This window comes from Gymnogyps californianus, chromosome 20 (genome assembly GCF_018139145.2).
Source record: "Gymnogyps californianus isolate 813 chromosome 20, ASM1813914v2, whole genome shotgun sequence".
Classification (NCBI taxonomy): domain Eukaryota; kingdom Metazoa; phylum Chordata; class Aves; order Accipitriformes; family Cathartidae; genus Gymnogyps; species Gymnogyps californianus.
The window spans coordinates 7,822,897-7,850,035 of NC_059490.1; the positions used below are offsets into that span (position 1 = coordinate 7,822,897).

Consider the following 27,139-nt stretch of genomic DNA (forward strand, 5'->3'; position numbering starts at 1 on the left):
CTCAAAAAAGGAATTAGCAAAGATCTGAGTGGAGGAAACCCCGAAGTACTATTTACGTATCTTCTCAGGGACACAGTTCTGCAGTAGCTCGCCATCCAGCAACGCGTAATACAAAACATCAAATGGCGTTAAAATGTCTTTAATCCCCCGGAGGTCCGGTCTGAGCTGGTAGCGCAGTGAGGGCAGGCCACATGCGCTTCCCTCCAGGAAGAGAGGCACCGGGAGCGGCACTTTGGCCCGTGTGAACTGCAGCTTGTCGCCCTGCCAAGGCAAGAGGCCATCCCGCTCCTTCCACCCCCAGCCACGTTTGTGTTTTGTGTTTAGGCTTTATCTTTTGGAGAGGATGCTGCTGCAACAGCGTGTCGTGACACCCCTCCGAGGTACAGGGAGCATCGCCATGTGCTGGTATTTGTCCCCCTGTATGCAATAACTCGGTCTGGGATTATTATTCCTATCTGCCGCACCAGTGGGCACCGTGGACAGGCTCCGTGGGCCCCTGCCCGGCTCCTGCGGGGGCTCTCGGGAGAGGAAATACCGAGCGCGGAAAGCCAAAAGCCGCTTTCTCCCGAGGGAGGAAGAAAAATCACCTCTTCGGGGAGCGCAAGTCGGTTCCGCTCGCCTCCTCACGCTCCCTGCTCAGCCCCTCAGCCCCCGCCGTGCGCCTCCCGCCCCGCGGCGCCCGGGGCCGGGGCCGGGCCGGGCCGGGGGCAGCGCGGGCCACAGCAGCGGCGCGGCCCGCAGGGGGCGCCGCGGTGCTCCCCGCCGACCCACCCCATCGTGACGCAGAGCTCCTTACCGTCTCACATTGGCCCCTCGCGGCCTCGCCCTAGCGGCTCCTCCCCCCCGGCCACCGCTCATTGGCGGGCGGCGGAAGGAGCGCCCGCCCGTGGGCGGGGCGAGCGGCACCGCCTCCTCCCGCTGCCCGGCGGCTCGGCGGAGCGGCGGGGCCGGGCGTGCGGGGCGGCCATGGCGAGCGCGGTGCGGGGGCTCGGCCGGGCGCCGCTGCCGCTGTGGCTGCCGGTGCTGCCGCTCCTCTGCGCGCTGCTGCTGGGCCCGGCCCGCGCCGCCCACATCAAGAAGGCGGAGGCGGCGGCGGCGGCGCCCGGCGAGGCGCTGCGGTACCTGCACTCGGCCGAGCTGGGCGAGGCGCTGCGGGCGCTGGCGGCTGCGGCCCCCCCGGGCCTGGCGCGGCTCTTCAGCATCGGCGAGTCGGTGGAGGGACGACCGCTGTGGGTGCTGCGCCTGACGGCGGGGCTGGGGCCGGAGCGGGCCGGCGAGGAGCCCGGCGGCTCGGCCCTGCCCGGCCGGCCGCAGGTGAAGCTGGTGGGGAACATGCACGGGGACGAACCGCTGGCGCGGCCGCTGCTGCTCCGCCTGGCCCAGGAGCTGGTGCGGGGCTGGGCCGGCGGCGAGGCGCGCATCGGCCGCCTGCTCAACACCACCGACATCTACCTGCTGCCCAGCCTCAACCCCGACGGCTTCGAGCGCGCCCGCGAGGGCGACTGCGGCGGCGGCGGCGGCGCGGAGGGCGGCCGGGAGAACAGCCGGGGCCGCGACCTCAACCGCAGCTTCCCCGACCAGTTCGGGGCCGCCGAGCCCGACCTGGAGGCCGTGCCGGAGGTGCAGGCCCTCATCGCCTGGATGCGCCGCAACAAGTGAGTGCGGCCCGGCCCGGGCCCCGGCCCCCCCCCCCCCCGCCCAGTTCCTCTGTGCCCGGTATGGCCGGCCCTGCGCTGCCGGCACCCCGCTCCGGGGAAAGGGAGACCCTCGGCTCTGCTCCCTGGGGGCTTCAGCCTGCTTTCAGCCTTCCCCAGTGCTTCCTAGCAGGGATTGAGGGGGGTTGGGGAAAAGCCATTTCCCCACCTTTTTCTCCCCAGCTTGCCTCCTGTGCTGGGTTGGCCCTTTATCGCAGCCGGGGTCAGTCCAGCACCCAGTGACCGGGCTAGCCCTCGTGCTGGCTGGTGTGTGTGGGAGAGCGGTTTGGTGGCCACAGTTTGCCGTGCACCTGCCAAGGAGCCCTGCTGAGCACAGCCCGTGCCCTGCACGCACCCAGGCGTTCCCGGCCTCCGTGGCCGTCTGCGTGTCTCCCTTCTCCAGGAGCCCGCAGCTGGAAACTGCTCCTCGTCCGCTTCGTCTTGAGCCTGTCTGCGGGTCTTGCTCTTGGGGACGATAATGCTTTCGCCATGAGCTGTGGGATGCTTAAAATACTTGAGGTTAAGTGTATGGCTGGTCTGTGTACAAACACGTTAACAGAGAGTTGTGTTGAACAGGGCTTCCCCCCATCTTTGTGTTTCATGGAAAATTCCCTGGATTTAGCAATAACGCTCTGTGCAGCAGCGTTTCCAAATACAGGCGCTGCTCCTGTGGCCCTCTTCCGTCTCTCCTCCTGTCGAAGCATGCAGGACTGAGCCTTAAGCGCCCACGCTGACCCGTTAGGCTCTCACCTTCCAAGGTGGCCACGTGGAAAGCACAGTGGCCAGGCTTTGTGCTCTTCTTTAGAGAACCGTGGAAGGTCCAAACCGCTAAGGTCAGTGCAACCAACCGTGTGAAGTTGTGCAGAGAAAGCCAGAATGCAAAGTCTGATCGGATACGAGCAATGGCCTGACAGACTGTGGCCCTCTTCCCAAAATGGGGATCGAGAAACGGAGAGGGGATGGCTGATGGCCGCAGTGCACGGTTGGTTGCATCCAACCAACACACACAACGTCCAGCGTCGTATAACGTTTGCTCAGTTTTAGGGAACAAAATTTGCTTGGACAAACTATATTAAAACTTGGTGGATGGTGGTGCCCATGGGGATTATTGCTCTAGAGGAATTTCCTGAACTGCACCAGTAATTGCTTGTCCTAAGGATCCTTTAGGACAGCTCTGATGCAGGAGTTTGCACTAAAATCCCTCCAGACTTGGCTCAACTCAAAATTAGTTACTAGGGAAGCTCATGCACATTCTTAATATCATTTTGAAAATACCTTGGGCTTTTTTTTTTTTTTTGCAAGTGTATGAGGTGGGATTTGCATGTAAGCCAGCGTGAAACAGGAAGAACGTGGTGCTTTGTGCATCCCTCTGCCTGGCAGCACCAGTTAATGCTGGTGCAATTGTTAGACTAACATAACCACTGATAGAAAAATGAATGGGTAAACAGAACTGTTTGATTAAAAAAGAGATAGTGGGTGTAATGCAATTCGTGTGCGCTATTTTAAGGAAGGCAAAGGTATTGGTCACGTTACTTCTGCTCAGAAACTAAATCCCATTTGACCGAATGAGGAGGAGAGTTCTTTCTCCCTCAGTGCTGTATTTGGTGGAAAGAGGAAGAGCAGAGACAATTACCTTTGGGATTCATTCAAATGCTTATGCTGCCTGTGATCAAATTAAAGTGTGATATAGGGCATGCCGTGCTATATTTTCTGACTTGGGATTTTAACAGCTCTGTCACACATCCAGATTTATTTATGCAAGTCAGTTCTGTTGCACATACCAGGCGTTGCTCAAAGCTTGACGAAGAGCTGTGTACATCGCTTTATGCGCAGGGCGCTGCTTGTCTGTCACGGAGTTTGAGGGCTCTGTCTTAGGCTGCAGCAAGAAACGTATTTCATCTCCAGTAACGCCAGATGTCAGTTTGGGGAGTGAATAAACCAGTCCTGAGAGTTGGTTTATTGCAAAAATCTGCTGACTTCTCCAGCGTGCTCCCACTTGGACGCTGTTCAGACCCTCTGACAATCCTGCTCGCTGTGTTGGAGGCTGCTGTTAATACGAGGGGCTACGTCTCCCAGGACAGTGTATCTTTTTGTCCAACAGTAGCTGACTGTGTCGGATGAGTGCATATCTGTTAACGTAACCTTGGTGTAGCTGCAGCTCCACAGGCGTTCTCCCTGCGCGAGGCTGATGGAGCAGGGGCTGATCGCTTCCTCTTCCGAAGTAGCGTTACTACTGGGCAGCTCGTCCAGTGGACATGTTTTGCCTTGTTGATCCCAAATAGAGTTTGGAGGCTCCTGAGAACACGGTTTGGGTGGGAAGGCAGCAGAATAACTGGTTGGGCGGCTGTAGCTGGCTTCCTGTTGGAAACTGTTCCCATGTGACTCTTCCTTCTTTTTCTTCTTCTCCTTCCCAACCCCAGGTTTCTGCTCTCTGGCAATCTTCATGGTGGCTCAGTGGTTGCAAGCTATCCCTATGACGACTCTCCCACGCATAAGCCCACAGGAGTCTACAGTAAATCAGCTGATGACGAAGTGTTCAAATATTTGGCAAAAGCTTACGCGTCGCATCACCCCATAATGAGAACTGGCAAACCCAATTGCCCTGGCGAGGAGGGAGAGACCTTCCAAGATGGTATCACAAACGGTGCCCAGTGGTATGATGTAGAAGGTAAGCTGTGCTGGTGAATCGCTCTAACTCTGCTAGCTCACCTAACAGAGTGTCTTGTAGAAATAGTTTCTGGCTCCCACTGAGAACTGACATCCAAACCAGTGGTAATTATCACAGAGGAAAGGACGGTGGGTGAAGTGATATTTTTAACTTTGAATGCGTTCTAGCAGCTTGAAATGAAGGGAAGTGGCATCACGGGCACACCAGTAAGTGCTTGATGAGTCACAGCTTGGGAGATGTTCTCAGGGAAGAGATCACAGCAAACTGGAGAATTCCTCCTGACCCTGTTAGATGCTGGAGAGTTACCCTGCATGTGGGAGGCTTCGTTTGCCAAATGAACTGTCATTAGGTCTGTAGATGGTTACTAAATTTTGATACAGGAAAGGAGAAACTATTGTTAAAGGTATTAAACCAATGCCAGTATTCTGTGAGGTTTTTTAACCTCCAAACTAGTAATTTTGTAAATGATTATAGAATAGCCTGCTGTAAAACTATGTAAAATTTAAACGTGTGGTCTGAGCTAACCCAGCTGCTCTTGCTGGAAGTGGGGTAGGCAGCTTTTCTATGAACTGCTCTGCTGTTAGACCAGTGCAGAGGGTGACAACCAGCACGGCCTGTTCTCATCCACCAGTGTGGTGGGATCTAGAAGGGATCTGAAATTTGGTCCGCTGGGGCTTCTAGGAGAGCTCCTGATTAGGAGCTGCATTAGGCAGCTGCACTGGGAAGTAATCTGAATATAAGCAAATTCTGTCCTGGTGCCACCGCTCTGCTTGTGTGGAGGTGGCTGGCCTGGCTCAGCCACGCAGTGGGCTGCTCTGTGTGCATCGGTTTTGCTGAAAATGGGATTTAAATGACAGTTTATGTGACGAGATGCTCTTGTGGAAAAGGCTCTGTGGGCTGGCGGAAAGAGAAATCTTGGCTCTGTCATTAGAAGAAGTTACACCATTGCCGTGCCCCCTCAGCGGATGTTGTACAACCGTGGCCTCGCCAGACAGTGCAGAAACTTGTGGTGAGGACACAACAAAAACCCCCCATAAATGATCTGAAGAAGTTGTGCTGCTTTGCTGTGCCCGGACTGCCCCGCGTTCCCTCGTGCTAGGGCTGAGGGATGATGGCAGGAGTGCTGAGCAAGCAGTGACATCAAATGTTGTTTATCCTTCAGAGCTTACAGCTTAACAAATTCTAATAAGACAGTGACTTTCCAAAACATAGGCTTCAGAGGTGACTCCTTTCTTAACCCTGCATCCACCTTGCTTGGGAAGGAGGGAGAGGAATCCATTATTGGGCCTGAACACATCACCTCTGTGCTGGAAGAGGAAGTCTTGATTTCAGCAGTGGCTGAATCATTCCTCAGGATTTCACTGGTCAAATAAGATGTCGTGTTCAAATAAGATGCAGTTTTTTCTCTTTCTCTAGCGGCTGTCTCCTTCCCTCCACCCTGTCGAGCATACCAGCCCTGGTGTTTGCTGGCTCAAGGTTCACTCTGCTGCTGTGAAAAGTCCAGCAGGAGGAAGGTTTGTGTAATCTGGTGAATTTGCTTACGAGGGAACAGGATATCCTGGATGATCTGTGCTGCCTTGTTCTGGTGGCAGTCGTTATCGGCAAACATCTCAGTCGGGAGGTTTGTTAGCTGCAGCTCTAAGGTTTTCTGCCCTTGTAATGAAGCGGGATGGGTGTGCTCTGAAGGGAGGGTGGTTCCGGAGCTTTGGGCCTGCGTTCCCCTGCCCCCAGTGAGCAGCATTTTTTGCTGCAGGGTTAACTTCTTCATCCTCCTGCTAGGATGCGAGATGCCTGGCTAGTGGCTGTGGTACTGGTGCGTGAGCCTTTCGGGCTGCCTTTGCCTTGCCAGCGAGCAGAGCAGAGGTTTCACCTACTTTCCTTTCACAGGAAATGGCAAGGTGTGAACTGAAGACCAGTTTGCTCTGTGCTGCCATCGCTGCGGTTTATTTTATGTCCAATAGCCTCCGGCATTCAGCCTCTGCGGAAATAAACGCTTTCGCTGTGACAAGCCACAGTCTCGGGCTCAGCGCTGGTGGCTGTAGGCGATTCATGGGCAGAGATTATGGGGGGGGTGCACCGACACTTAACTCTCAGAATAGAGCATTGCTGAGGTTGCAGACAGGAGCCACTGGGCACCTGCGTGGGCTGTCCCCGAAGCGGTAAGTGACGTCTAGTTGCTGTTAGGTGCACACGTGGAGGGTGATGGCAGCCCTTGGAGCACCTCCCAGGCTGAGGAGTTCATGGGAAGTGTAACCCACGGGAGCTGAGATCCAGGGGAGAGCACGGGGGAACTAACAGATACCGCAGAGGCCAGTACACGTGTATTTTGATGTTGTGTGAAGTTACTGTGTCCCTTCAGGGTTTTAGGTGTTAACATTTATTTTTAGTGGTGGATGAAGAGCAGGCAAAGGGGAGTCAGTTGTATGCAGTGTGTGACAGAAGCGGCAAAACCACCACGGTGGCTGTATTGAGTCATCTGACTCGCTCCGCTCTGTGCCAAGGACTGCTGAGGCTCATACTCAGACCAGGAGGCCTTTCCCAGTGATGGCAGAATTTACATGTGCGGTAAAATGAGGCTGGGGAAATCCCAGTACCCTGCGGGAGCTCCCTGGGGCTGGGCTGAGCTCGAGAGATGACCAGAGCACGCGGTTCTGTGAACGGTGCAGGGCGCGTGCTTGTGATCTCTGGATCAGGTTGTGCCAGGAGAGACTGCGGGCTCCAAGTGACCTAAAGCCAGGAAAAACAAAGAAATGAGAACATAATGTCTCAACAGGTGGAAATTTTCCTGCCACGTTTTATCATGTGAAATCAAACATGCCAGAAAGCAAACTGCCATGGGATTCATTGTCCCAGAGTTACCAGTTCAGGTTTATGCTGGTGCCAGACTCCATTAACTTTCATTTGAGTTTGCAAACAACCTCTTATGTGTGTCAAACCGAGGTGACAAGTACAAACCATTGGAGTAATTGTTAAGGTCAAGTGTGCACAGAGAAAGATGGCTCTCCGCCAGACAGCTGAATTTGACTTCTGCATTCCAGCTGCTATAGATAAGCACGTCTGTGACTGGGATGCTTTTTAGAGGCTATCTCTGCTGTACATGCTCTTACTCTTCCTTCCTTTTTAACCTCTGGGGGTTTTAACTACCGAGTGGCTGGTTCAGATCAAGACAATACATGCAAGTCCGGGCTGGTGCATGGTCCAGGTGATGTTTGGAAAGCGGTTAAGAAACGGCTTAAGTCTTATCTGTGGGAAGGACATGCTTGCCTTTATTTTGTAAAGAGCCCAGTTCAGAAACTGAATTCAACGTTCAATAGGGTATTTTGTGGGCAGCCTTGGAAGGTCTTGTCGTTATTTGCAGTTCCTTCCTAAAAGTTATGTTCCTTGCTAGTTTGACTCTCTGATGTCCAAGTGTTTGAGGTGTTTCTGGTGTCTACCTGAAGGCACTTCTCAGGGTGACAGTCGATTTAGGTTACATGTGTGCTTACTAGGTTGTCTTGACTGTGGTTACTAGCCACACTGAGCTTCTGAACAGCTTTTAGTGGCATCGAACACAGAGTGATTAAAATGAGTGCCGAGAGCAGCGGGTGCTCGTGGCATCACTAGGGTGGCCCCTGTTTCCTGGGCATGGCAGAAGGCAGTTGCACAGTGTGAGCTCTGGTAGAAGTTTTCAGCCATGTCTTTCTGGGATATGCACAATTAGCTGCCCTTACGTGTTTGTAAGTGTTTTTATAAAATTCTTATTGCATTTTTTTTCTTTCTTCTTGAGAAAAGTATTGGCTTGATGGTTCGAGGGTCTGATGCCTCTTTTTCACATTTGACATGAACTGCTGGGCGGTGCTGTGGTGGTGCAGCTCTTGGGGAGACTCTGCCCTCTGCTTTGAGAGCGCCCCGGGAAAGCTGCGGGGCTGTGCTGCTCTGGGCTGTGTGAGGCTCAAACCTCACCTCCTCTGAGTTTTAATGATTGCAGACTAATGGACCAAAACATTCCTCTGCGTGTTTGGTGCTGGTGCTCACCCGGTCTCACACTATGAGACAATCGGTTCTGTCCACAGAGTAAGCGACTTGTGCCAAGTATTTGATCGCGTCTCTGCCTTGCTTTGTGCCATCTGCTCTCTCTGCAGAGCAGACACGACCATTTCTCTGCTTTAACTTAGCTGCAGGTTTCTTATCTCCTAATGTCTGCGCCAGCAAGAGCCGGAATTAGAGAGGTTTCTGAATAGTGCAGTTTGAAAATAGAGTCCTTCCTGGCCTGGAAGGCTTCTCCTGGCACGTGGTGTATTTATGGTATCTGGATCCCCAGGCTTGACTCGAGAGCTGCATTCTCCTGCTTGCCTGCCTCGTTTGAGCTTGGCAGGGAGCAGAGGCGTGCTTGTCAGCATGAACTCTGCGGTGCTTGTGCTGCAAGGGGTCTGGGATCCTTGCTGAAGTGCAGTCCTGATGCTCAAGGAGTGGGACAAAGCGGGAGAGAGGTTTGTTCTGAGCATTTTTGTGACCTGCCAACCAGGGACTGTTGTGACTGTAAGCTGCTCGCTTTTGCTTTGCTTTCCTCACCAGTAAAATAGGTATGATGCTTCATTGGGAGGCTGAAGCTTTACGCGGTGTGGGCTAAAAGACACCCTGTGATTAAAAAATGCTGGAGTAAATCCAGCAAGTTATCCCAGATATTACCCAAACAGGTAGAGTGGAAGCACAGTAGTCTGACAGTCCTCTGCCTTGGCTGTGCTTTTTCTGCTCTGCTCCTTGAATGTAGTGTTCTCCTAATGGTAGGCTGTGTACAGGTCTCTCTCTACACCTCCAGATCTTCTGCATAGCCAGGAGAGGCTGTGCAGACGGTATATGGAAAAATACGTAATTCCATATGCTGTAAAAATAACTGCATTGTTCTGCAACGGGGCTGTGTGAAGGCCAAATATGTGCAGTGGATACAATCCAAATTTTCAAGCATGCAATGGACTACTTTCTTGGAGACAGTTTTACCAAAATTGATGCAGCAAGCTCTAATTTAGTCCATTGCTGCTCTATTATGGGTGAGCATCTGTCCTAAATTTGCTTGAATGGCAGATGAAGCACTAAATATGCTTCATAATGGCTCTGGTTTACGTATGGATGTTTTCAAATGCATTAGCGTCCTGCTATGAACAGATGGTTATAGGCTGGCAAATTGTTTCACTCTGCATGGTGTTTACTGGCGAGAGAGCAGCCTGCTGTGGGTTGCTTTTCTGAGCCTGGTAACAGGAGCTGAATAAAACTGAGCATGTATCAGATTTGCGGGCCTTGTTCCTCTAACCTCTTGAACTGAGTTTGAGAGTTTTAAAGTCCTCAAACACTTTTTGGCCCCTTGTGCTGGACAGAAAAGTCTCTTTCCTGTTTTGATCTCAACCCGTGCACAAGCTGCAATGCTCTCTTTCTGGTGGCAAGTGACGTTTGATTTGTTACAATAAAAGCTTCGTGTTCCCTTAGCAGCAGGTTCCCAGAAGAACTGGGAAGAACTGGGACATCTTTGTTGTGGTACCGTCCCGCACATCTTCCCAGGGGTCTGTTCTTCTAAATCCTACTTTATGCTGTCAGTCCATCTCTGCTTTACCTGTGTGCAGTGGGGCTATTGAATTCAGAGCAGCAGTCCCTGATCTTTTGGGACAGAGAATGCTGACAGCCACCACGTTTATTATAAGCCTCCTCTGCTTGGTAAAGTGCTGCTGATAGCTTTTTCCTGGCCGTGCATTAACACAGCCTCTGCAAATGCCAGGTAGTGCGTTTGCATCGTGGTATTGATCCATTCTGGCTGGTTAATTGGCCAGCACCCCGGAGGGTCCCTCGCTTGTGAAGGAGCTTGTGAACGATTAGGAAACTGCTCAGACAAAGCAAGTGAGGTTTATTGGCATAGCCCTAATGTAGCACTTTGGTGGGCAAAGCAAAGGATGAGAGTACAAAGCATGTATTTCTTACAGACTTGCCTGCTGGGGTCCTGCAGGCTGGTGCCATGACGCGTGTCCTCCTGAAGTTTGTATCTGCCTCCTGCGGAGCAAATGTATAGCTGTTCCGTGACAGATGGGCTTCTGAGAGCCAGTTTGACTTCCTCAGCTCATCTGGAAGAGACCTATTGCCTGGGCCCCTGTGTCCAGCTGACACCGGTGGGAGTTGTTCAGTCGGTGTGTGGAGGTCTCTGGGCCGCGTGGTCCCAGGCACTGCTGTGCAGGTTGGGATGGAGCCGTCTAGGAAGTGGTGGCCGAGGCCGTGGTACGCCAGTCTGCCTGGATTGTAACTGAATAAGATTGTGTAACCCAGAAGATATCATCAGTATGCATAAAACTTAGCGTGGTGTGTTTTCCATACTGACACAACTGCCTGATTTGGTGGTGGTGGTGGTAACGATCCTCTCAGGTGGCCATGACATCTGGCTACAGTCATGTGGTGGGATTTGTCAGGGTGACTCTGAAACCTGTTTTACAGACTTGTGGTGTTTTTGGAATGTCCTTTTTACTATTGAAAGCTCCCATGAATGTTTAGAGGGCTGAACTTTTGCAGTCTTCAGCAGCATGCTGAAGTCTGAGCTCCAGATCATGAGTGTTGATACCTGCGGACCTCAAGTCCTGCTGGTACATGATTCATTCTTGTTTCAGAAACAGGTTTGCTTGCTGAGGGTTGAACGTAAACGTCAGCAAATGGGGTTAGGAAACTTGCTGGAACAAGGTGACCTTTTTGATTCGTAGCAGTGCCCGTAATTTCTCTGAAGGGCAAGAATAGCAAGACGAGCTTAATACCGAGAAACAGCTCTGTGCAATTCTGTTTTCTGGTGCTCACGGAGGTTTGGCTGGTTTAACACTAAGCTAGCAAGCTGTCCCCAGGTCCTGCAACATCCTTAAATTGATTGAGACTGCTGCCTTAAAGAAGAAGTGTGGGAGGAGGCTGGTGACTTGGCTGCAGGTCTCAGGGAAAAGAGCAAGTTTCCCAGTTGGAGTTTCTCAGGTGGACAAGTCTGTGTCCTGTTCTCCTCTTGCAGGACCTGGCTGCTGCGGAGTCGCAGGAGTCCTCAGCGGTGAGGGAGACATCGCTGCCCTCCCAAATCAAGAGGAGAGTTTCCTGAAGGTGACTTGCTGCAGTTCACTGCGTGCTGTCACCATGCCAGACCTTGTCAGACTCTGCTAGGGCTGCTCTAAATATGAAGTAAATGGAGACCTTCAGATAAGGAGTTGGAGGAAAAGAGCAGCTGAGGAAGTAGAGAAGGGGAAGCATTGCTCTCATCTCGTCTAGAGTTTTGCTAAGAGCTTTTTGGGAGAGCAGCTGTGTGGTCCTTGAAACTGATTTCAGCATGCAGATTCAAGCTGCCACCTCCTGGGTTGATAGTCTGGTATGTTCTTTTGTATCAGAGGTCTGAGGCTCATTTGGGTGGAGTAATTTCTCTTGCAGGAAGACCTCACAAATCTAAAGGTAGCTTGGAATGCATAGCGAAGGACTCGGCAGCAGTAATGTTCAAACTCGGTGTGCCTACCCTGGCATACTGGATTTGTAGTGTCTGGAAAATGTTTTCACAGTAAAATGAACCCATATGAATTTCCAAGTGCTGTGCTGCCGAGTTCAGCTGACAGAGCGGTGAGACCGAAGGGACTGTCATCTTTGAACTGTCTGTGCCTGATTTGAATGGCCCAGTGTGCCAGTTACTGGGAGAAACACAGAGCTCAATCTTTCCCAGCACAGGCTCTCACGATGATCTGTTCTGACTTTTCTCCTTAAGTTGTTCACTCTGGAGCTGGGGCAGCATCATGGTGAGACGCCGTGGGGGGCTGAAGGACAAGGAAAAATGCGCATCCTGTGGCGGGATTGCTGTGCGTTGCCCTTGGGACATGTGTCTGCCTCATTTTCTCAGGTGGGATGCAGGATTACAACTATGTGTGGGCCAACTGCTTTGAGATCACGTTGGAGCTGTCCTGCTGCAAATATCCGCCGACCTCTGAGCTTCAGCAGGAGTGGGAGAACAACCGGGACTCTCTCCTTGCTTTCATTGAGAAGGTAGTGCGGGCTGGGACGGGGCGCAGGGGCAGCAGCTGTGAAACCCGTGTGTCCATCGTGGGCTGAGAGCACCGTGTTCAGTTGCTCTTGCGGCTTTGTTCGCTGCGTGCGGTAACACAACTGCTGCAGTTGCTATGCAGAGGTCGGTGGCTACAAAGCTGCTGTGTATCTGTGGTTCTGCCACAGTTCCCACATCCTCCACGACAGCAGAGCTCTGCTGAGAAGGGCCTCAGGGGGTGCAGTGTTAGAGGGATCGATCAGTGCAGATGTCACTAAGTAATGCAGAGTACCTGTGTGGCCTCAGTGCCGTGAATCTCCAGTGATGTTCAAAAGCATCAACAGAGTTGATGCTTGCAGAGTCCTCTGCCAGGCTGTCTCCAGATGCCCAGTATGAGTTGAGTAGGTGACAGTTTAGTCTGGGGAGGGAGGCAGCTGCATTTTGTCCCTTGGTATGGCCTGTAACCCTGCTATGTTCATATTGTTATGTGCCCATGTCGATGAATTAGAGGATTTGTTAGGGAGGATCAATTCTGAGATCTTGCTGCCTTCCCAGTGCATGCTGGAATTCCTGTCCTTGCCATCTGGCCGAGTACTCCCTGAATCATGGGCCCTTGGGTGTCTTTGCCTGGTAGCTGTCCTGCTCTGCTGCGTTTGGGGAAGGGCAGGGGGGTATTGCTGGGCGAGGACACGGTTCCCCTGGTGCTGCCTGTCTTGAGCCAGGCTCTTGCATTGTTTTCCTCAGGTCCACATCGGTGTGAAAGGCTTTGTCAGGGATGTAGTCACCGGAGCTGGCCTGGAGAACGCGACCATTGTTGTTGCTGGAATTGCTCATAACATCACAGCGGGCAAATTTGGCGATTACCACCGACTGCTTGTGCCTGGGACCTACAACGTGACCGCAGTTGTAATGGGGTAATGTCTCTGTGGCAGCCTGCGTCCACACTGCCCACTGCTCGTGTTCCTTCACTTGATTTCTTCCCCCAAAGCGTCTTGTGTATTTAAGGGGCTTGGCTGGAAGCTGCAGCAGTAAAGGACTCCAGCTTAGAGCTGCAGCTGTGTTTGTTCACCCCATGCCCCGCTGCAGCAGGGTGCTGTTGGGTGGACAGCATTTCTGTCACCTTTGTTTGATTGCTTGTATCAACTTGCATCTTACTTTTTGGGCAAAGGGCGAAAGTGGAGTAGGGTTGCCCCAGTAAGAGTTTGTGTTGTCTCAAGTCTGGGTGTGAACGCGTAGCTTGCCCCTAGGCTAGCCCTGTGATATGCCTGTGGCTTCTTCACCGGTGAGTCTCTAAACAGGAGCTCGTGCCTCTGTGACACAGCAAGGACAGCAGTGTAGTTGGGTCCGGTGGCAGTGGGATGAGTCCCATCAGCTTGTTCGCTGGTGAATCTCTCGCATAGTCATTAACGCCCAGTGCGTTTGGGCTGGGAGGAGGAGGCTGGAGTGGTGGAGAGGCTGCAGGGGGTTTTGGCCTCTGTTCTGCAGAGCCTCCTTGCTGAGCTCTTGGTTTTTTTCACAGTTACACACCAGTGACCAGAGAGAACATCGAGGTGAAGGAGGGAGCTGCAACAGAAGTGGATTTCTCCTTGCAGCCAACTGTAATGCCACCAGCTCTTAATGTCACGCAGTTCATAGCAACGCCTGCTCCTGTCTCTACCATCATCCCCACCCCTGTGCAGGCAGAGGCCCCAAGCCCGACCTCTCTCCATCAACCCATCCAACCTGTGGACTTCCGCCACCATCACTTCTCAGACATGGAGATCTTTCTGCGGCGGTATGCCAGCGAGTACCCCAACATAACCCGACTCTACTCCGTGGGCAAGTCGGTGGAGCAGCGGGAGCTCTACGTAATGGAGATCTCTGACAACCCTGGCATCCATGAAGCAGGTAACGTGGGAAATCCTTTTTAGCGAGGCACTAGTGACAAACCCTTTGCTTTGGGAGACTCTGTGGGCAGAGCAAAAAGGAGCGTAGAGCTGGCGCCTGTCTGAAGAGGGACTGAGCTGCTTCTTGCAGTATCCTTTCTAAAAAGACCAGGTGCAGTGGGTGGCACTACTGTGAGTTAAAGAGCGTTGCTGGGGACATCTACACTGGTCGTGGAGCTCTGGGGACAGAAGGACCAAGGGGCTTCCCTGAAACAGTGTTTGTCCGTTTTGGTGTTGTGGGAGCAGAAGGGTAAATTTTAGGTAAATGCCCTCCAGCCCTGCAGAAAGGGCTGAGAGAGCAATGCTCAGGGTGGTGAGATGTCTCCAAGCTTTAACGTAGTGGTTATAATTCTCTCTTTGTTGTGGCCGTGTGTATCCAGGTGAGCCGGAGTTCAAGTACATCGGTAACATGCATGGGAATGAAGTTGTGGGGCGAGAGCTTCTCCTGAACCTCATTGAGTACCTCTGCAAGAACTTCGGCACAGATCCTGAAGTGACTGACTTGGTCCGGAGCACACGGATCCACATCATGCCGTCTATGAACCCTGATGGCTATGAGAAGTCCCAGGAAGGTATTGCTGTCTGCTTTGAGACATCTGTGGGGTTTCTAGCTCTGAGAACAAGCCTTTGGGTTCATGGTACCTCTCTGAGAAATCTGGAAGCCTTGTTGGAGCAGAAGTCCTCTCCGCACAGGGAGGCTGGGAAGGGACTTGCTGCATGCTGTGGGATGAGTGGGTGGACCCTGCACTGCAGGATGTGGGCCGTTGACCGATGCTTGAAGCTGTTGGAGAGAGCTCTTATGCTTCAGCAGTGCTATATGCTGCCCCTGTTTGGGTCCCCTTATGGTTTGTGGCTATCCCAAGGCTTATTTTAAAAAAAGACATTCCTTTGACACAGCTCATACTTGCTGTGCTTTGGTCCATGCTCTTAGTAACATGTGATGTGGGAGCCAGGTTGTCTGCAGAGCGCTTCTCCAAGGATAATATAGACTTTAATCGTGATGTTGAAATTGGCAAAAACATCCTTCAGGGAAGTCCTTAAAACTGCGTGGCTCTTGCAGATTGGCAGAACAGAGTCTGTCCAGAATGATTTTTCTGGAACCAGAGCTCTGCTTGGGTTTAACAAAGAACTTGTCCGGCTGGTTCGAGAAGGTGAGCTCTTGAGGTTTCTGCGGTTGTGACATCCGGCTGCCTGCATTGTTCATGGTTCGCTGCCTTTCTGCTAGCTGTGGTCGGGCTGGCACTGAGAGCCTGTGCAAATGCCCGCTGAAAGGGCCCCCAGACACCTCTGTGCGCAGAGCAGGCCTGTCGCTGAAGGAGAGTGTGGGGGTCCCATCGCTCTGGGGTGTAGGAAGCCAGCGTTGTTGTGCTCTGGGCTGTTTTCCATTAATTGATAGTTGTAAGCTCTGTAGTAAGAGGACGAAGCCTCTGCGCTGAAGTGGGAACTTGCATAGGGCGCAAGCTTGAACATGTGTTTAATTTTCAGGAGACAGAGGAGGTACCGTTGGCAGAAACAACAGCAACAACTACGACCTGAACCGGAACTTCCCCGATCAGTTCGTCCATGTGGCAGACCCTGCGCAGCCAGAAACTCTCGCTGTCATGTCCTGGCTAACGACTTACCCATTTGTGCTCTCAGCAAACCTGCACGGAGGTATGGCAGCCAAACCGAGCTCCTTCCTTTGTGCTGAGGTTCGAGGGATGGGAGTTTGCAGAGATACCTCTCTGTGGTGTTCTAGGCGTGAACTGAGGAGCTCTTGCAGAGAGCTCTCTGCCCTTGGCATTGCTGTGAAATGGCAGGAGCGAAGGCAGCCAGGTTCCTGCAACAGGGGTAAGGCCATTTGCAAAGGGCCTACGCAATGAGTAAATCAACCCTTTTGGTCGTGCTGCTGGAAGAGGGATCAGAAGCTGGAAACAGAGGGTGAAAACCGTGTCCCTGAGCACGTTTGTAGGGAGTGGAAGATGCTGCTGGGAGGATCCCAACCACTTCTCTGAAGGGAGCACATGCGTTGGGGAGTAGCTAGCACACTGCCCGCTGGGAGATGGGGATGGACTTTCTCATCAGCGGTTGCTCAGCAGCTGGGTCTGGGACTGTGATAATAGTGCTGCGGCTGTTAAAGGCTTTATAGTATTTATAAAGTGAAGGGAACAAGATGTAATCCTGTGGGTTCCCTGTCTTGAATCACATGGCGGAACTATGAAATTTGCTGTAATTTAATTATCTTTTTGGAGTGATCTAAATTAAGTCTCTGTATTACAGCTTATTCCCTAGACAGTTTGTCTGCTGGCTTGTAGCTGTGGTAACTTGCAGGTGGTTGCTTTGTGCTAGCATGTTTAATTTTGTAGCGCAGAAGTATCGTGTGTGGGTACGAGGGAGCTGGCAGTTCTTCAGCAGCGGTGGTGTCTGGGCTTCCACGGTGCTATTAGTACAACTTGCTTAGGGAAAGCTTCAGTAAGCCAAAGGTGTTATAATCTGTCAGTGCTTGCAATAAACTCCAGAAGGCTGAAAAACTACAGCAGTGGGGCCATGGGCACCATGCATGTTCTAGGAAATTCCTCCCCTTGCTTTCTCTCCTCTGTGAAAGCGATTATTATGAGGTTGTGCTCATCTCTCCTGCAGGTAAGAGCCAAACCTTTGATGTGTCCTGCCTTGGGTTCACCTTCCCAACTGGGTGCGGTCTTACCTCTTCCTGTGCTTTTGTTGTCTCTTCTAGCCACTGGGCTTAATGCTTTGTTTAACGCTGAGTCTTGAGAAACAGAAGACTCTTTGGAGAAAAACTTCCCTTATTAGGCTGAGGGAGCACTTGGAAAGCATGCAAGTACGAGTCAAAGCTTGTTTTCCCTGCAGGTTCTCTGGTGGTTAATTACCCCTTTGATGATGATGAACAAGGAATAGCCATATACAGTAAATCCCCAGACGACGCTGTGTTTCAGCAGCTGGCGCTTTCCTACTCTAAGGTAAAGCTCTAATGGGAAAACGGGCACATTCTGCTGGGTTAACTCCTGATGCTGTCGGGAAGCTCCTGAGCGGCTGGTAGAGGAGGGCACAGGTACTGTGGGCCCTTGATGTTGCAGGCACAGCAGAAGGGTCCTGCGGGGAGCTCTCGTTCCATGAGTGGATGGCCAGCATGTTCTGTCTGCAGGTACTGTAGCAGGAGCGCTCTGTGCTGGCACGGGGGCCGTATGCACTGAAGGGTTGGTAGAAAATGCTGTACATGGGCCGGGAGGAGAGCAAGGATGTCTACGGGTTGGGGTTGGGTGTAGGTGCAGTCTGTTTGTGCTGCAGCCATACAAACGCTTGTCTACGTGAACCTCTGTGTTTGGTAACCCCAAGCGTGTGACTAATATTAGAACAAAAGTGCCAGTGGCTGTAGAGTGCAGACTCAGCTTCACTTGTTGCGTCTTGTTTTTCAGGAAAATACAAAGATGTATCAGGGAAGCCCTTGTAAGGATATGTACCCCACTGAGTACTTCCCACATGGCATCACTAATGGGGCTCAGTGGTACAACGTTCCAGGTAAAGTAGACCCTAAGTCTCTTGCACTGTTTACCTTCAAGTTATTGCATGTGCAGCTAAAGAATTTAGTCTGATCAGTCACAAACTCTGCATTGGTCAGCCCAGATTACTGGGACTCAGGTTTCTTTTATAACCTCTTAAATAATGTACCCAGATAAAGTTATTCCTGGGGGAAGGAATTTATAGCGTAGTTTTTCTGGCTATTAGCAAAATGGTTTCATAAAACTTTATAGCAGTGTATTAGCATGAAAGGTATTTACAAGAAGGATGGTTATTTGTCTGCTGTTTTGGCATCCCTTTGAAGCTTGAATCTTGCCCTGTGTAAAAGCCTTCTCTCATCAGCTATGAAATGCATGCGGTAGTTTGTACTTCATCTTTCTCTACTATCTGATTTTTTAATTTTTTTTTTTTTTTTCGAGCAGTGGTACAATTGCCTTCAGGAGACCTTGTCGAAACTTTTTTTACATTCCTGTTGTAGGTGGGATGCAAGACTGGAATTACTTAAATACGAACTGCTTTGAAGTGACCATTGAGTTGGGCTGCGTGAAATATCCAAGAGCTGAGGAGCTGCCAAAGTACTGGGAGCAGAACCGCCGATCTCTCCTCCAGTTCATGAAACAGGTGAGACACTTTGACCCCAAGCAATTTGTGAGCTGCCTCTGGGGTTTACATGAGACGTGCCAGAATGAACAGGCTAATCTGCGGGCCGAAGCAAGTGCTGCTTCCTGGCTAGACTGGGTACCTGCTCCACAGAAATCATCCCCATCAGAACAGGTCTCGACTCCTCCTCTCCCCTCCTTCTCAACATACCAGAAATCTGTATGGAACCAGCAGCCAGGTGATGCAGGTGTGGGCTTGTTATTTATCGCTGCCTTGGTTTTCCCTAGGCTGGGGTGGCCTTTATGTGCTGTTCCCATCTGAGCCCAGGGCTGGTGGTAGTGGTGCGCACCTGGGGCCTGCAAACAAAGGTGTGGAGCAAAGGGTGTTGTGGTGGCACCCTGAGCCAAACAATCGCTCATTGTACTCATCAGGTGATCTTTGTCCACGCCAGCTGCTGGCGAGTCTAACCTGAACCCTTTTGGAACACGTTGCTCCTCTGGGAACGCTGAACCTCCTAGGCTGGGAGCTGGTGGGATCTGGGTGTCAGCGCTCTCCCAGCGATGTATGGGGTGGGGAGGCAGAGCGAGGGCTGGCACTCAGCAGGGCTCCGGGTCTGTGCGCAGGTTCACAGCGGCGTCTGGGGATTTGTGCTGGATGCCGTGGACGGAAGGGGCATTCTCAACGCCACCATCAGCGTTGCCGACATCAACCACCCGGTGACCACCTACAAGGATGGAGACTACTGGCGCCTCTTGGTCCAGGGGACGTACAAAATCACAGCATCTGCCCGAGGGTGAGCAAGCCATGGCACAAGGAGCAAACAGCTGCACGACTGGCTTCCCAGTCAGGAGTAGTCCCATCGCCTCTGCCTACAGCAGATGTAGGCATGGGTGTTTCTCCTGCCCTCTGGCCTGTGCAGAGTTAGCAATGTGATGCTACCCTGATGTCAAAGGCTGCTCACCTGGTGCCAGTGTACAATCCAAATCTTCCCTTGTTTGGAGGTGGTGTAGGGAAGGAGTTGATAACTTAGTGTCTTTAGGGGAAATTCTCTTGCAGGCAGCTGCCCACAGAAATGACTTCATCACTTCAACCGCTGCCAAAACCTCTGTGTTAAAGCAGCCTGACTTCTTGTCCTGCCAGCCTGCCACGTAACCCTGCAACACCTGAGCCAAAAGCAGCTCAGCGCCATGTTGGGCCCTGAGCTGCTCCCTCTCCTCCTGCCATTCCCATGTCCCTTTGAAGTGTTCTTGCCCTTCATTTTCACGTTTCTCACTTTTGGCTGGGGAGCAGTAGCAGTCCCATGTGAGTGTCTAGTCAGGAAGGGGGATGGCTTGTGTGAGGTCTCAAATGCCTGACGTTTCCTTGTGCCTTCTCTTCACTGGGCAGGTATGATTCCATCACTAAGACGGTGGAAGTTGGCAGCAAAGGTGGGGTGCAGGTCAACTTCACTCTCTCACGGACAGACATCAAAGTGGAGGAGGGGAAGGTGCCCGTCTTGAACACCCCAGACACCAGCGACCCCAATGAGAAGGAGTTTGAGACCCTGATCAAAGATCTCTCTGCTGAGGATGGCCTGGAGCGCCTCCTGCTTACCTCCTCAGGGGATGTCTCTCCTTACCGATACCGCCCTTACAAGGACCTCTCTGAGTTCCTCCGAGGCCTCTATCTGAACTACCCGCACATCACAAATCTTACCAGGTGAAAACTCAAAGCAGCAGTGCTCAGCTCCTCCCTGAGCAGCAGCCTGTGGTAGGGAAGTAGTGAAACGATGAGCTGTGAATGCAGTGCAGAGATGGGGAGCTCGTCCCTCCTGTTCCCTGTGGTCCCCGAGCTCAAGGAGCCCCGCATGTGAGGGCATGGTGGCAGAGCATTGGCTGCAGGGACTTGCAGATGCATCTGTGTGCTTTGTCCTGAGACATCATTTTACTGACTTAAACCTGGGGTGTTGTCAGTTCTCCAGGGGTGCCTGGGACTGGCGATATTCCCAGCACTGATATTCCAAGTTTCTGCAAATACCTCTGTTCCATGCTCTCTATTTCCTCCCTTTTCCAAATCCTTTCTGACATCCACCCTGCTAAAGAGTCCCCAGCAAAAGTGATCAAATTTGACTTAGAAGTCTCAGATGGCCTTTTTTGATTGTCTGCCTTCAGATTTTAATTCAGTAGCACAAGACATGTTTGAGTTAGCTTGCCCTGAGCCAAGGTCTCTGCCCTCGTTCAGGAGACCAGCTGCTGCAGTCCTCTGCTTTTCTTTGTGACCTGTAGTGCTTACCCTCCGTCAGCTTCAGAAAGCACAAATCTCTTTGTCCCAGGACCTCATTTGCTTGTTGTTACCAGGCACAACGTACTGATGTGCTGTCCCTGCTGGTGCCAAGGCTGCTTTTCTGATCTGTAGCCTCTATTGTCCTTCCAGTTGCATCAGCCTCGATTGTGTTCCCTGCTTTGCTTGCATTCAGTTTGCTAACTTAATGGCATGACTGTAGCAACAACTTCTGCGTTACTGGAAATAGGCCTGTTTTTGTGCTCTACACTGGGTGCTTTATAAATTAGTTTCGTGTCCAGCTGTATCCTGCTCTAAAGGGAAAAAAAAACCCACAAAACCAACCCAGCATTGGAAGCACAGAGGTATTTAGCAGTTCCACATTTATCGTGATGTCATAGGCTATATAGAGATATATGGAGCATTGGGTGTCCTGTACATCTGCACCTGGATACATTCTTACACAGATGCTTGTGTTCAAACTGATGTTCCTAGTGAATTCTGTTCAGTGCCGCTGCAAATCTTCTCTCATGATGTGGTTGTGTTTTGTGTATCACTTTTCTTTGCAGCCTCCTCATGGAGGTTGGCAGCGGTTCCTTTCCACACCGGGATTCCCCCATAAGGTCAGGCTGGTCCTGAGCTGACGCTCCGGTTTCTCATCTCTTGGCAGTTTGGGTCAAAGCGTCGAGTTCCGTCAGATCTGGTCCCTCGAAATCTCCAACAAGCCCAACCAGTCCGAGCCTGAGGAGCCAAAGATTCGCTTTGTTGCTGGTATTCATGGAAACGCTCCCGTTGGTACAGAGCTGCTCCTGGCACTGGCAGAATTTCTTTGCATGAACTACAAGAAGAACACTGCTGTTACAAAGGTGAGGAGCCGATGCAAGGGACCATCTTGAAGCCTTCCAGCTATATCCTGAGAAGACGGTGCTCGTTGGGAAAGATTTGTCTTGTTAACACTGGCTTGTGGCTTGCAGTGATCCCGTGCATCATGGGGAGGTGTTGTGAGATCCACGGGGCAAGTGGGAACTTCTCACTGCAGTTCCTAGGATGAGATCTAGGCAAATGAGATGCACAGAGAATGAACCCTACTAATTGCACTTTATGTACTGTTTCTCCTCCTTTTGTTCAGCTGATTGACCGAACGCGGATTGTGATTGTGCCTTCCCTGAATCCAGACGGACGTGAGAGAGCACAGGAGAGAGGCTGCACATCGAAGATAGGCCAGACTAATGCACATGGCAGAGATCTGGACACAGACTTCACAAGTAAAGCATATACTAAAGCAAAGTGATGTGTAATGTCCCTGTAGAAATGCAGGTTGCCGTAGAAGTTTCCTAGCTGCTGTAGGGCTGGGTGTAGCCCTTTGGTTACAGGGTCTGCCTGTAAAGAGGGCAGCACTCCTGCCCTGAGGCGCAGGCAGCACAGCTGCTGGGAAGCTTGCAAAGCTTGGATCCTCCTTACAGATGGTAATTTGCAGTCTCTTATTTGCGAGGAAAAGACGAAGCAGAGTTCTTTAGGAATAGTCCAGAGGTCAGACAACACCTAATGTATTTTTCCTGTTAATTGATTTCTTTCAACCCCTGATTTCTGAAAAAAGCCCTCTGTTCATGCTCCCCAGAAACAGTCTCCTTTTTTCATGCTTTTCTGGTTTCCATGTAACTGCCTGCTGTATCCATAGCACTGTATCAGTGCTGTGCCCACCCTTCCTGGGGACAAAGTGTTCTCTCTGGCCAGGTTTGGCTGGGATCATCCCAAATGCTTTCTTAAGAAAATGTCAGTTCGGTGACATTGAGGAGAGCAAACATATGTGAAATACCCTCTGTATCACAAAAGTAAATAGCTTGGGGAAATAGTGATGTGTCACATCTGTTTAGCTTTGCAGATGAATTCCCCCCACGGGTAGTGTGGACTAGGTGCTTTATTTGATCTGTCAGGTACAGCTGCTGAGATGTAACAAATACCTTTTAATACATGCAGCAGACTTAATTTCAGACGTAAACAAAGAATGTACTTCTGCTGGCCTCTCAAATAGCAGAAAAAACTGTTGTCAATTCCCTTTTTTATTTGTTGTTCTGGTTTACAGGCAATTACTCCCGGTACTCGGGGACCCGAGAGCCTGAGACCAAAGCCATCATAGAGAACTTAATATTGAAGCAGGATTTCAGCCTCTCTGTTGCGCTAGATGGAGGATCTCTGCTTGTCACTTACCCATATGATAAGCCAGCGCAGACAGGTATGACTAACTCTTCCAGGCCTTGCCCGCACGCTTACCCTCGGGCTGTCTCTGCAGAAGTTCATGTGACCGCATGGTGTAAGAGCTTTCTGCGCTGGTGGTGTTCTGTAGCCTCCTTTTGTGTTAAGCCCTTTGTATGTGGAGTTGACAGTCTGTTAAATAAAGCTATAAAACCTCACAGGATTCAGCTAGGGATCAGAACACTTACCATTTCCATTCCTACAACAGTACTTCAACCTTTCCTCTGCCAAAGCCCGTATAAAGTCTGCTTTTGATACCACTCCTCAGTGTTAGAGAAAGTCTGGAATGCCCCTGAAACAATGTTTGTCACTGTTTAATACAGGATCACGGGGTTAGAATGGGAATCTGCCCCTCCAGTGAATAGGAGTTGCGCTCTCAAAGTCTCACTTTTCTCTTTGTAGTGGAAAACAAAGAAACACTGAAGCATTTGGCATCTCTGTATGCAAACAACCATCCGCTGATGTATTTGGGCCAGCCAAGCTGTCCAAATAAGTCAGGTATGTTTGGTTGAATCCTTTAACCCTCCGTCAGCTTGTGCTAGACTCTGCTGGGAGCAGATCTGTCTGACCGCTGTGTTCTTGCTCTCACAGATGAGAATATTCCTGGCGGTGTGATCCGTGGCTCTGAATGGCACAGTCACTTGGGCAGTATGAAGGTATCACGGCACAAGGCTTTCTATCTCTGCTAAACAAGCATTAAAAAGCATATTTGTTCTGATGTCTGGGCAAAACTTCCCCACCTCCAGCTGCACTTTGCAAAGCTTTTTAAATACGACCTCTTTCGTTGTAACTGTGGTTTTGGTTTTTGCAGGATTTCAGCGTTATGTTTGGTCATTGTCCTGAGATCACTGTTTATACCAGCTGCTGTTACTTCCCGAGCGCAGGACAGCTTCCTGGCCTGTGGGCAGACCACAGGAAATCTCTCCTTAGCATGCTCGTGGAGGTGAGCTGCAGTCTGTGGGAGGAAATTCTGGCAAGGAGTGAAGGTAGTGGGCCGGGTGGGGAGGGGGAGAGGAAGAGAGCAGTATGGAGAGACTTTGTTTTTGTTGGTGCTGTGTAATTACAGACGGTCGTAATTTAGACTGTGTGAGGAATGGATTGAGCAGAGGCAGCAAGTGACCAGGAGATGTGTTGACACAAGAGTTAAACATCTGTGCTGGGTTGCCTCTCGGTGGGCTGAGCAGTCCTTGCAGTATTGTGCATTTCTATTTATTATGGGGGTCAGGGGTGGGGAATGGGCTGTATTTTGAGGGGAAGATTAGATCCTGTTTTAGTTACAAATGTGCCATATGCTTGGATCTGAATGTGAAGTGTTTGAAATGCTTTATTTCAGGTTCATAAGGGAGTCCATGGCTTTGTCCAAGACAAGAGTGGCAAGGCAATTTCTAAAGCTACCATTGTTCTTAATGAAGGTTTGAGGGTCTATACGAAAGAAGGTGGCTATTTCCATGTGCTGTTGGCTCCAGGTTTGCATAACATCAACGCAATAGCCGACGGCTACCAGCAGAAACATGTCAAGGTACGTGAATGTCCGTATCAGAGATCTTCTTCCCGCTCCCTGTCATATAAAGGCATCCCTATTTGGGCTCTGCCTCGCTGGCTGTGTGTAGCTGCTGATTATGTGCCCAGGGTGGCTGTTTTCTGCCTTGATATGATGGGTGGAGAAGAATTTCCCAGCACAGCAGGGTTGTTCTGGGCAGTAGCTTTTCTTTCCGTTGCACTTGTCTTTGGCATCTACCTGGTCCTGCCCTGGTCAGCAAGTACCTCTCTTGTCTGGACACCTAACAGAGGTGCAAGCTTTGAGACAGTCTGAGCTCTTGTATCTTTCTGCAGGTCTTTGTACGTCATGATGCACCCAGCTCTGTGTTCATTGTATTTGACACGGAAAACAGGATATTTGGTCTGCCAAGGGAGCTGGTTGTAACTGTTGCAGGTAAAGTGACACTTTTGATCAAAGCTTTGAGCTTTGCTTTCTGTACCAGTTCATGCTGACAATGTCCCTTCTCTTCACTGAACTGGAAAAGTAGCCTGCAGACTTAAGCCATCTCCTGCTTTCCCTTCTGAACGCATGCTTGTCCTTGCAAACTGGTCCAACAACCCTTGGATCTGGTGATGCTGGGCTAGCAGATGGGAGGGAGGGAGGAAGTAGAGCGTATTGCAGGGGTCTGAAGGGTCCAGAATGGACTTTGAGATGCCTGGAATGGGGAGAGCCTGTTTGTGCGTAGAGCTGGGAGCTGGGAGATCTTGCTTCTTCCTCAAGGTTTCTTTGAGTGGTGTGGCACCAGGTAAGCATTAAGAGATTTTTTGTTGCTGTTGTTGAGGTGGCAGCTGCTGGGGAGGCTAGAGTTTATACCCAGTGGTCTGCAGAGGAGCTCAGTGATGCTACCCTAGATTGCGAGCACAGAAAATAAAGCTAGCGCAGTCCTGCTCTAGGAGCAGCTCTCTTGCATGGCATGTCTTCTGTGGCCTAGGAGGAAGGAGCAGGGTCACAGTGAAGTGAGGAAAGTGGTGGTGACTGTAGAAGGGAAGAGAGATGGTGGCAAGCCTAGGAGCCTCTGGGGTGGGGGAACATGGCATTAACTTCAATGTCTTCTCTCTGGCAGGTGCAAGTATGTCTGCTCTGGTCCTCACCGCCTGTATCATCTGGTGTGTCTGCTCAATTAAGTCCAACAGACACAAGGATGGCTTCCACCGCCTCCGGCAGCACCACGACGATTATGAGGACGAAATCCGCATGATGTCCACTGGCTCAAAGAAGTCCCTCCTGAGCCACGAATTCCAGGATGAAACAGACACTGAAGAAGAAACATTGTACTCCAGCAAACACTGACACCTCCCGGGCAGGAAAGGAGGTTCCCATGGACCAGACCCGGTGGCGGGGGGCGATCCCCGTGGTTCAGTTTTGAAACATTAGCTTGCAGGATGTGTCCTCCAGAGGGGTGGGTGGCAGCTCCCAACCTCCCTTTACTATTTGCTCTGTTCCTGTGTACGTGCAAATCAGTGGGTGTTGGAGGCTGTGTAGAGCTAAGGACGTGGCTTGTTACCTTTTTGGGATGGAGGTTCAAGATCTGGAGGTTCACATGATGTTGTTTGAAAGGCAACTTAACGGGGTGGCCAGGAGAGTTCCTAGCACTTCCCCAGCATCTCAACACAGTGAGCAGATGGTGGGGAAGTGCCCCAAGACCTGACTGGAGTTGTAGTTACAACACTCCAAAGCAGTTTCTCTACCTGTTTTGATTTCATGTTTTCCACTCTGTACCTGGGGGAAGCCAGATCCTTCACTTGACTCCACGTTCTGCAGAGCAGCCCTTGGAAAAAGACCAAAAAAAAAAAAAAAAAAAAAAGTCCCTTGGTTCTCAGCTGCTCCCTTGGAGCTTTTCCCCACCATGAGATGCTGTGGCCTGCTATGATCTGCAGTGGTTGTGGAGCACCTCTAACGTGTTGCTAGTTCCAGGCAGTGACTTGTCATCCTGAAAGCTGGGGGAGATGACATCCGTTCTTGATGTGAGCTGGAGAAAGGAGCAAATGTCAGAGCTTCAGTGAACTCTGACAAAGTTCAGTTGCTTGCCAGCTCTGCCACACTGCTGTTTCTGACTCCTGGGGAAGAAAGAAACTTTATCCCCGTCACCCCTGGTTGCTTTTCGTTTGTGTAGTAGACTTGGCCTTTGGGGTCTCGTGTTAGCGTTACAACAGCACAGTGTCTGAAAGAGCAACCGAAGGTTGTTCTAAGCAAATGGATAAACTGATTGTGGTGGATACCGTAGAAAAGCAATCAGTTACTGACTCCGCCTGATCCGTTTTGCTCAAGTCCACCACTATTCAGGAGGAAGCAATGAAATCTGACCACTGCTTTGTATTTAAGCGTTATTGAAGCAGCAGGGAGAGGTCATGGGAGTATCCATGGCCCAACTTCAGTCTTAAATTTTGAAGAAAAGCTGCACCATTTGCCATTGTCCACCTAATAGCATTTAGTGATCGGAGCACTTTGAAACACCCTCTCATCAAGCTCTGGTGATGGTAGGCATCAAATTAGCCTGCTGGCTTGGCTCTGTTCTGCTACTACGGCGTCCCTGAAGTATGTAGCAAGAGCTCCACCTGCTTGTGTGTCTGCAGTTGTGTCTGCTGCTGTGAGGGCCTGGGTGCAAGGCATGAGGAAGGGCTGAACGGCTGTGCTGGAGGAGAAGGGAAAAGCAGCCAAAGTCTGTTTTGTAGCACTTAG

General features: G+C 51.1%; 1 protein-coding gene across 1 annotated transcript; it reads left to right on the plus strand.

Annotated features, from left to right (window-relative positions):
- Nucleotides 1-966: 966 nt before the first annotated feature.
- On the plus strand, nucleotides 967-26,240 carry CPD (carboxypeptidase D). The gene is made up of 21 exons (XM_050908706.1): nucleotides 967-1,655; nucleotides 4,115-4,362; nucleotides 12,227-12,369; nucleotides 13,112-13,281; nucleotides 13,887-14,254; nucleotides 14,673-14,864; nucleotides 15,778-15,945; nucleotides 17,140-17,249; nucleotides 17,706-17,808; nucleotides 18,287-18,429; nucleotides 19,032-19,201; nucleotides 19,795-20,106; nucleotides 21,338-21,533; nucleotides 21,797-21,932; nucleotides 22,751-22,900; nucleotides 23,323-23,418; nucleotides 23,512-23,576; nucleotides 23,732-23,863; nucleotides 24,254-24,439; nucleotides 24,754-24,853; nucleotides 25,524-26,240. The coding sequence occupies exons 1-21, from the start codon at nucleotides 967-969 to the stop codon at nucleotides 25,748-25,750; spliced, it is 4,104 nt and encodes a 1,367-aa protein (XP_050764663.1). The 3' UTR covers nucleotides 25,751-26,240.
- Nucleotides 26,241-27,139: the final 899 nt, after the last annotated feature.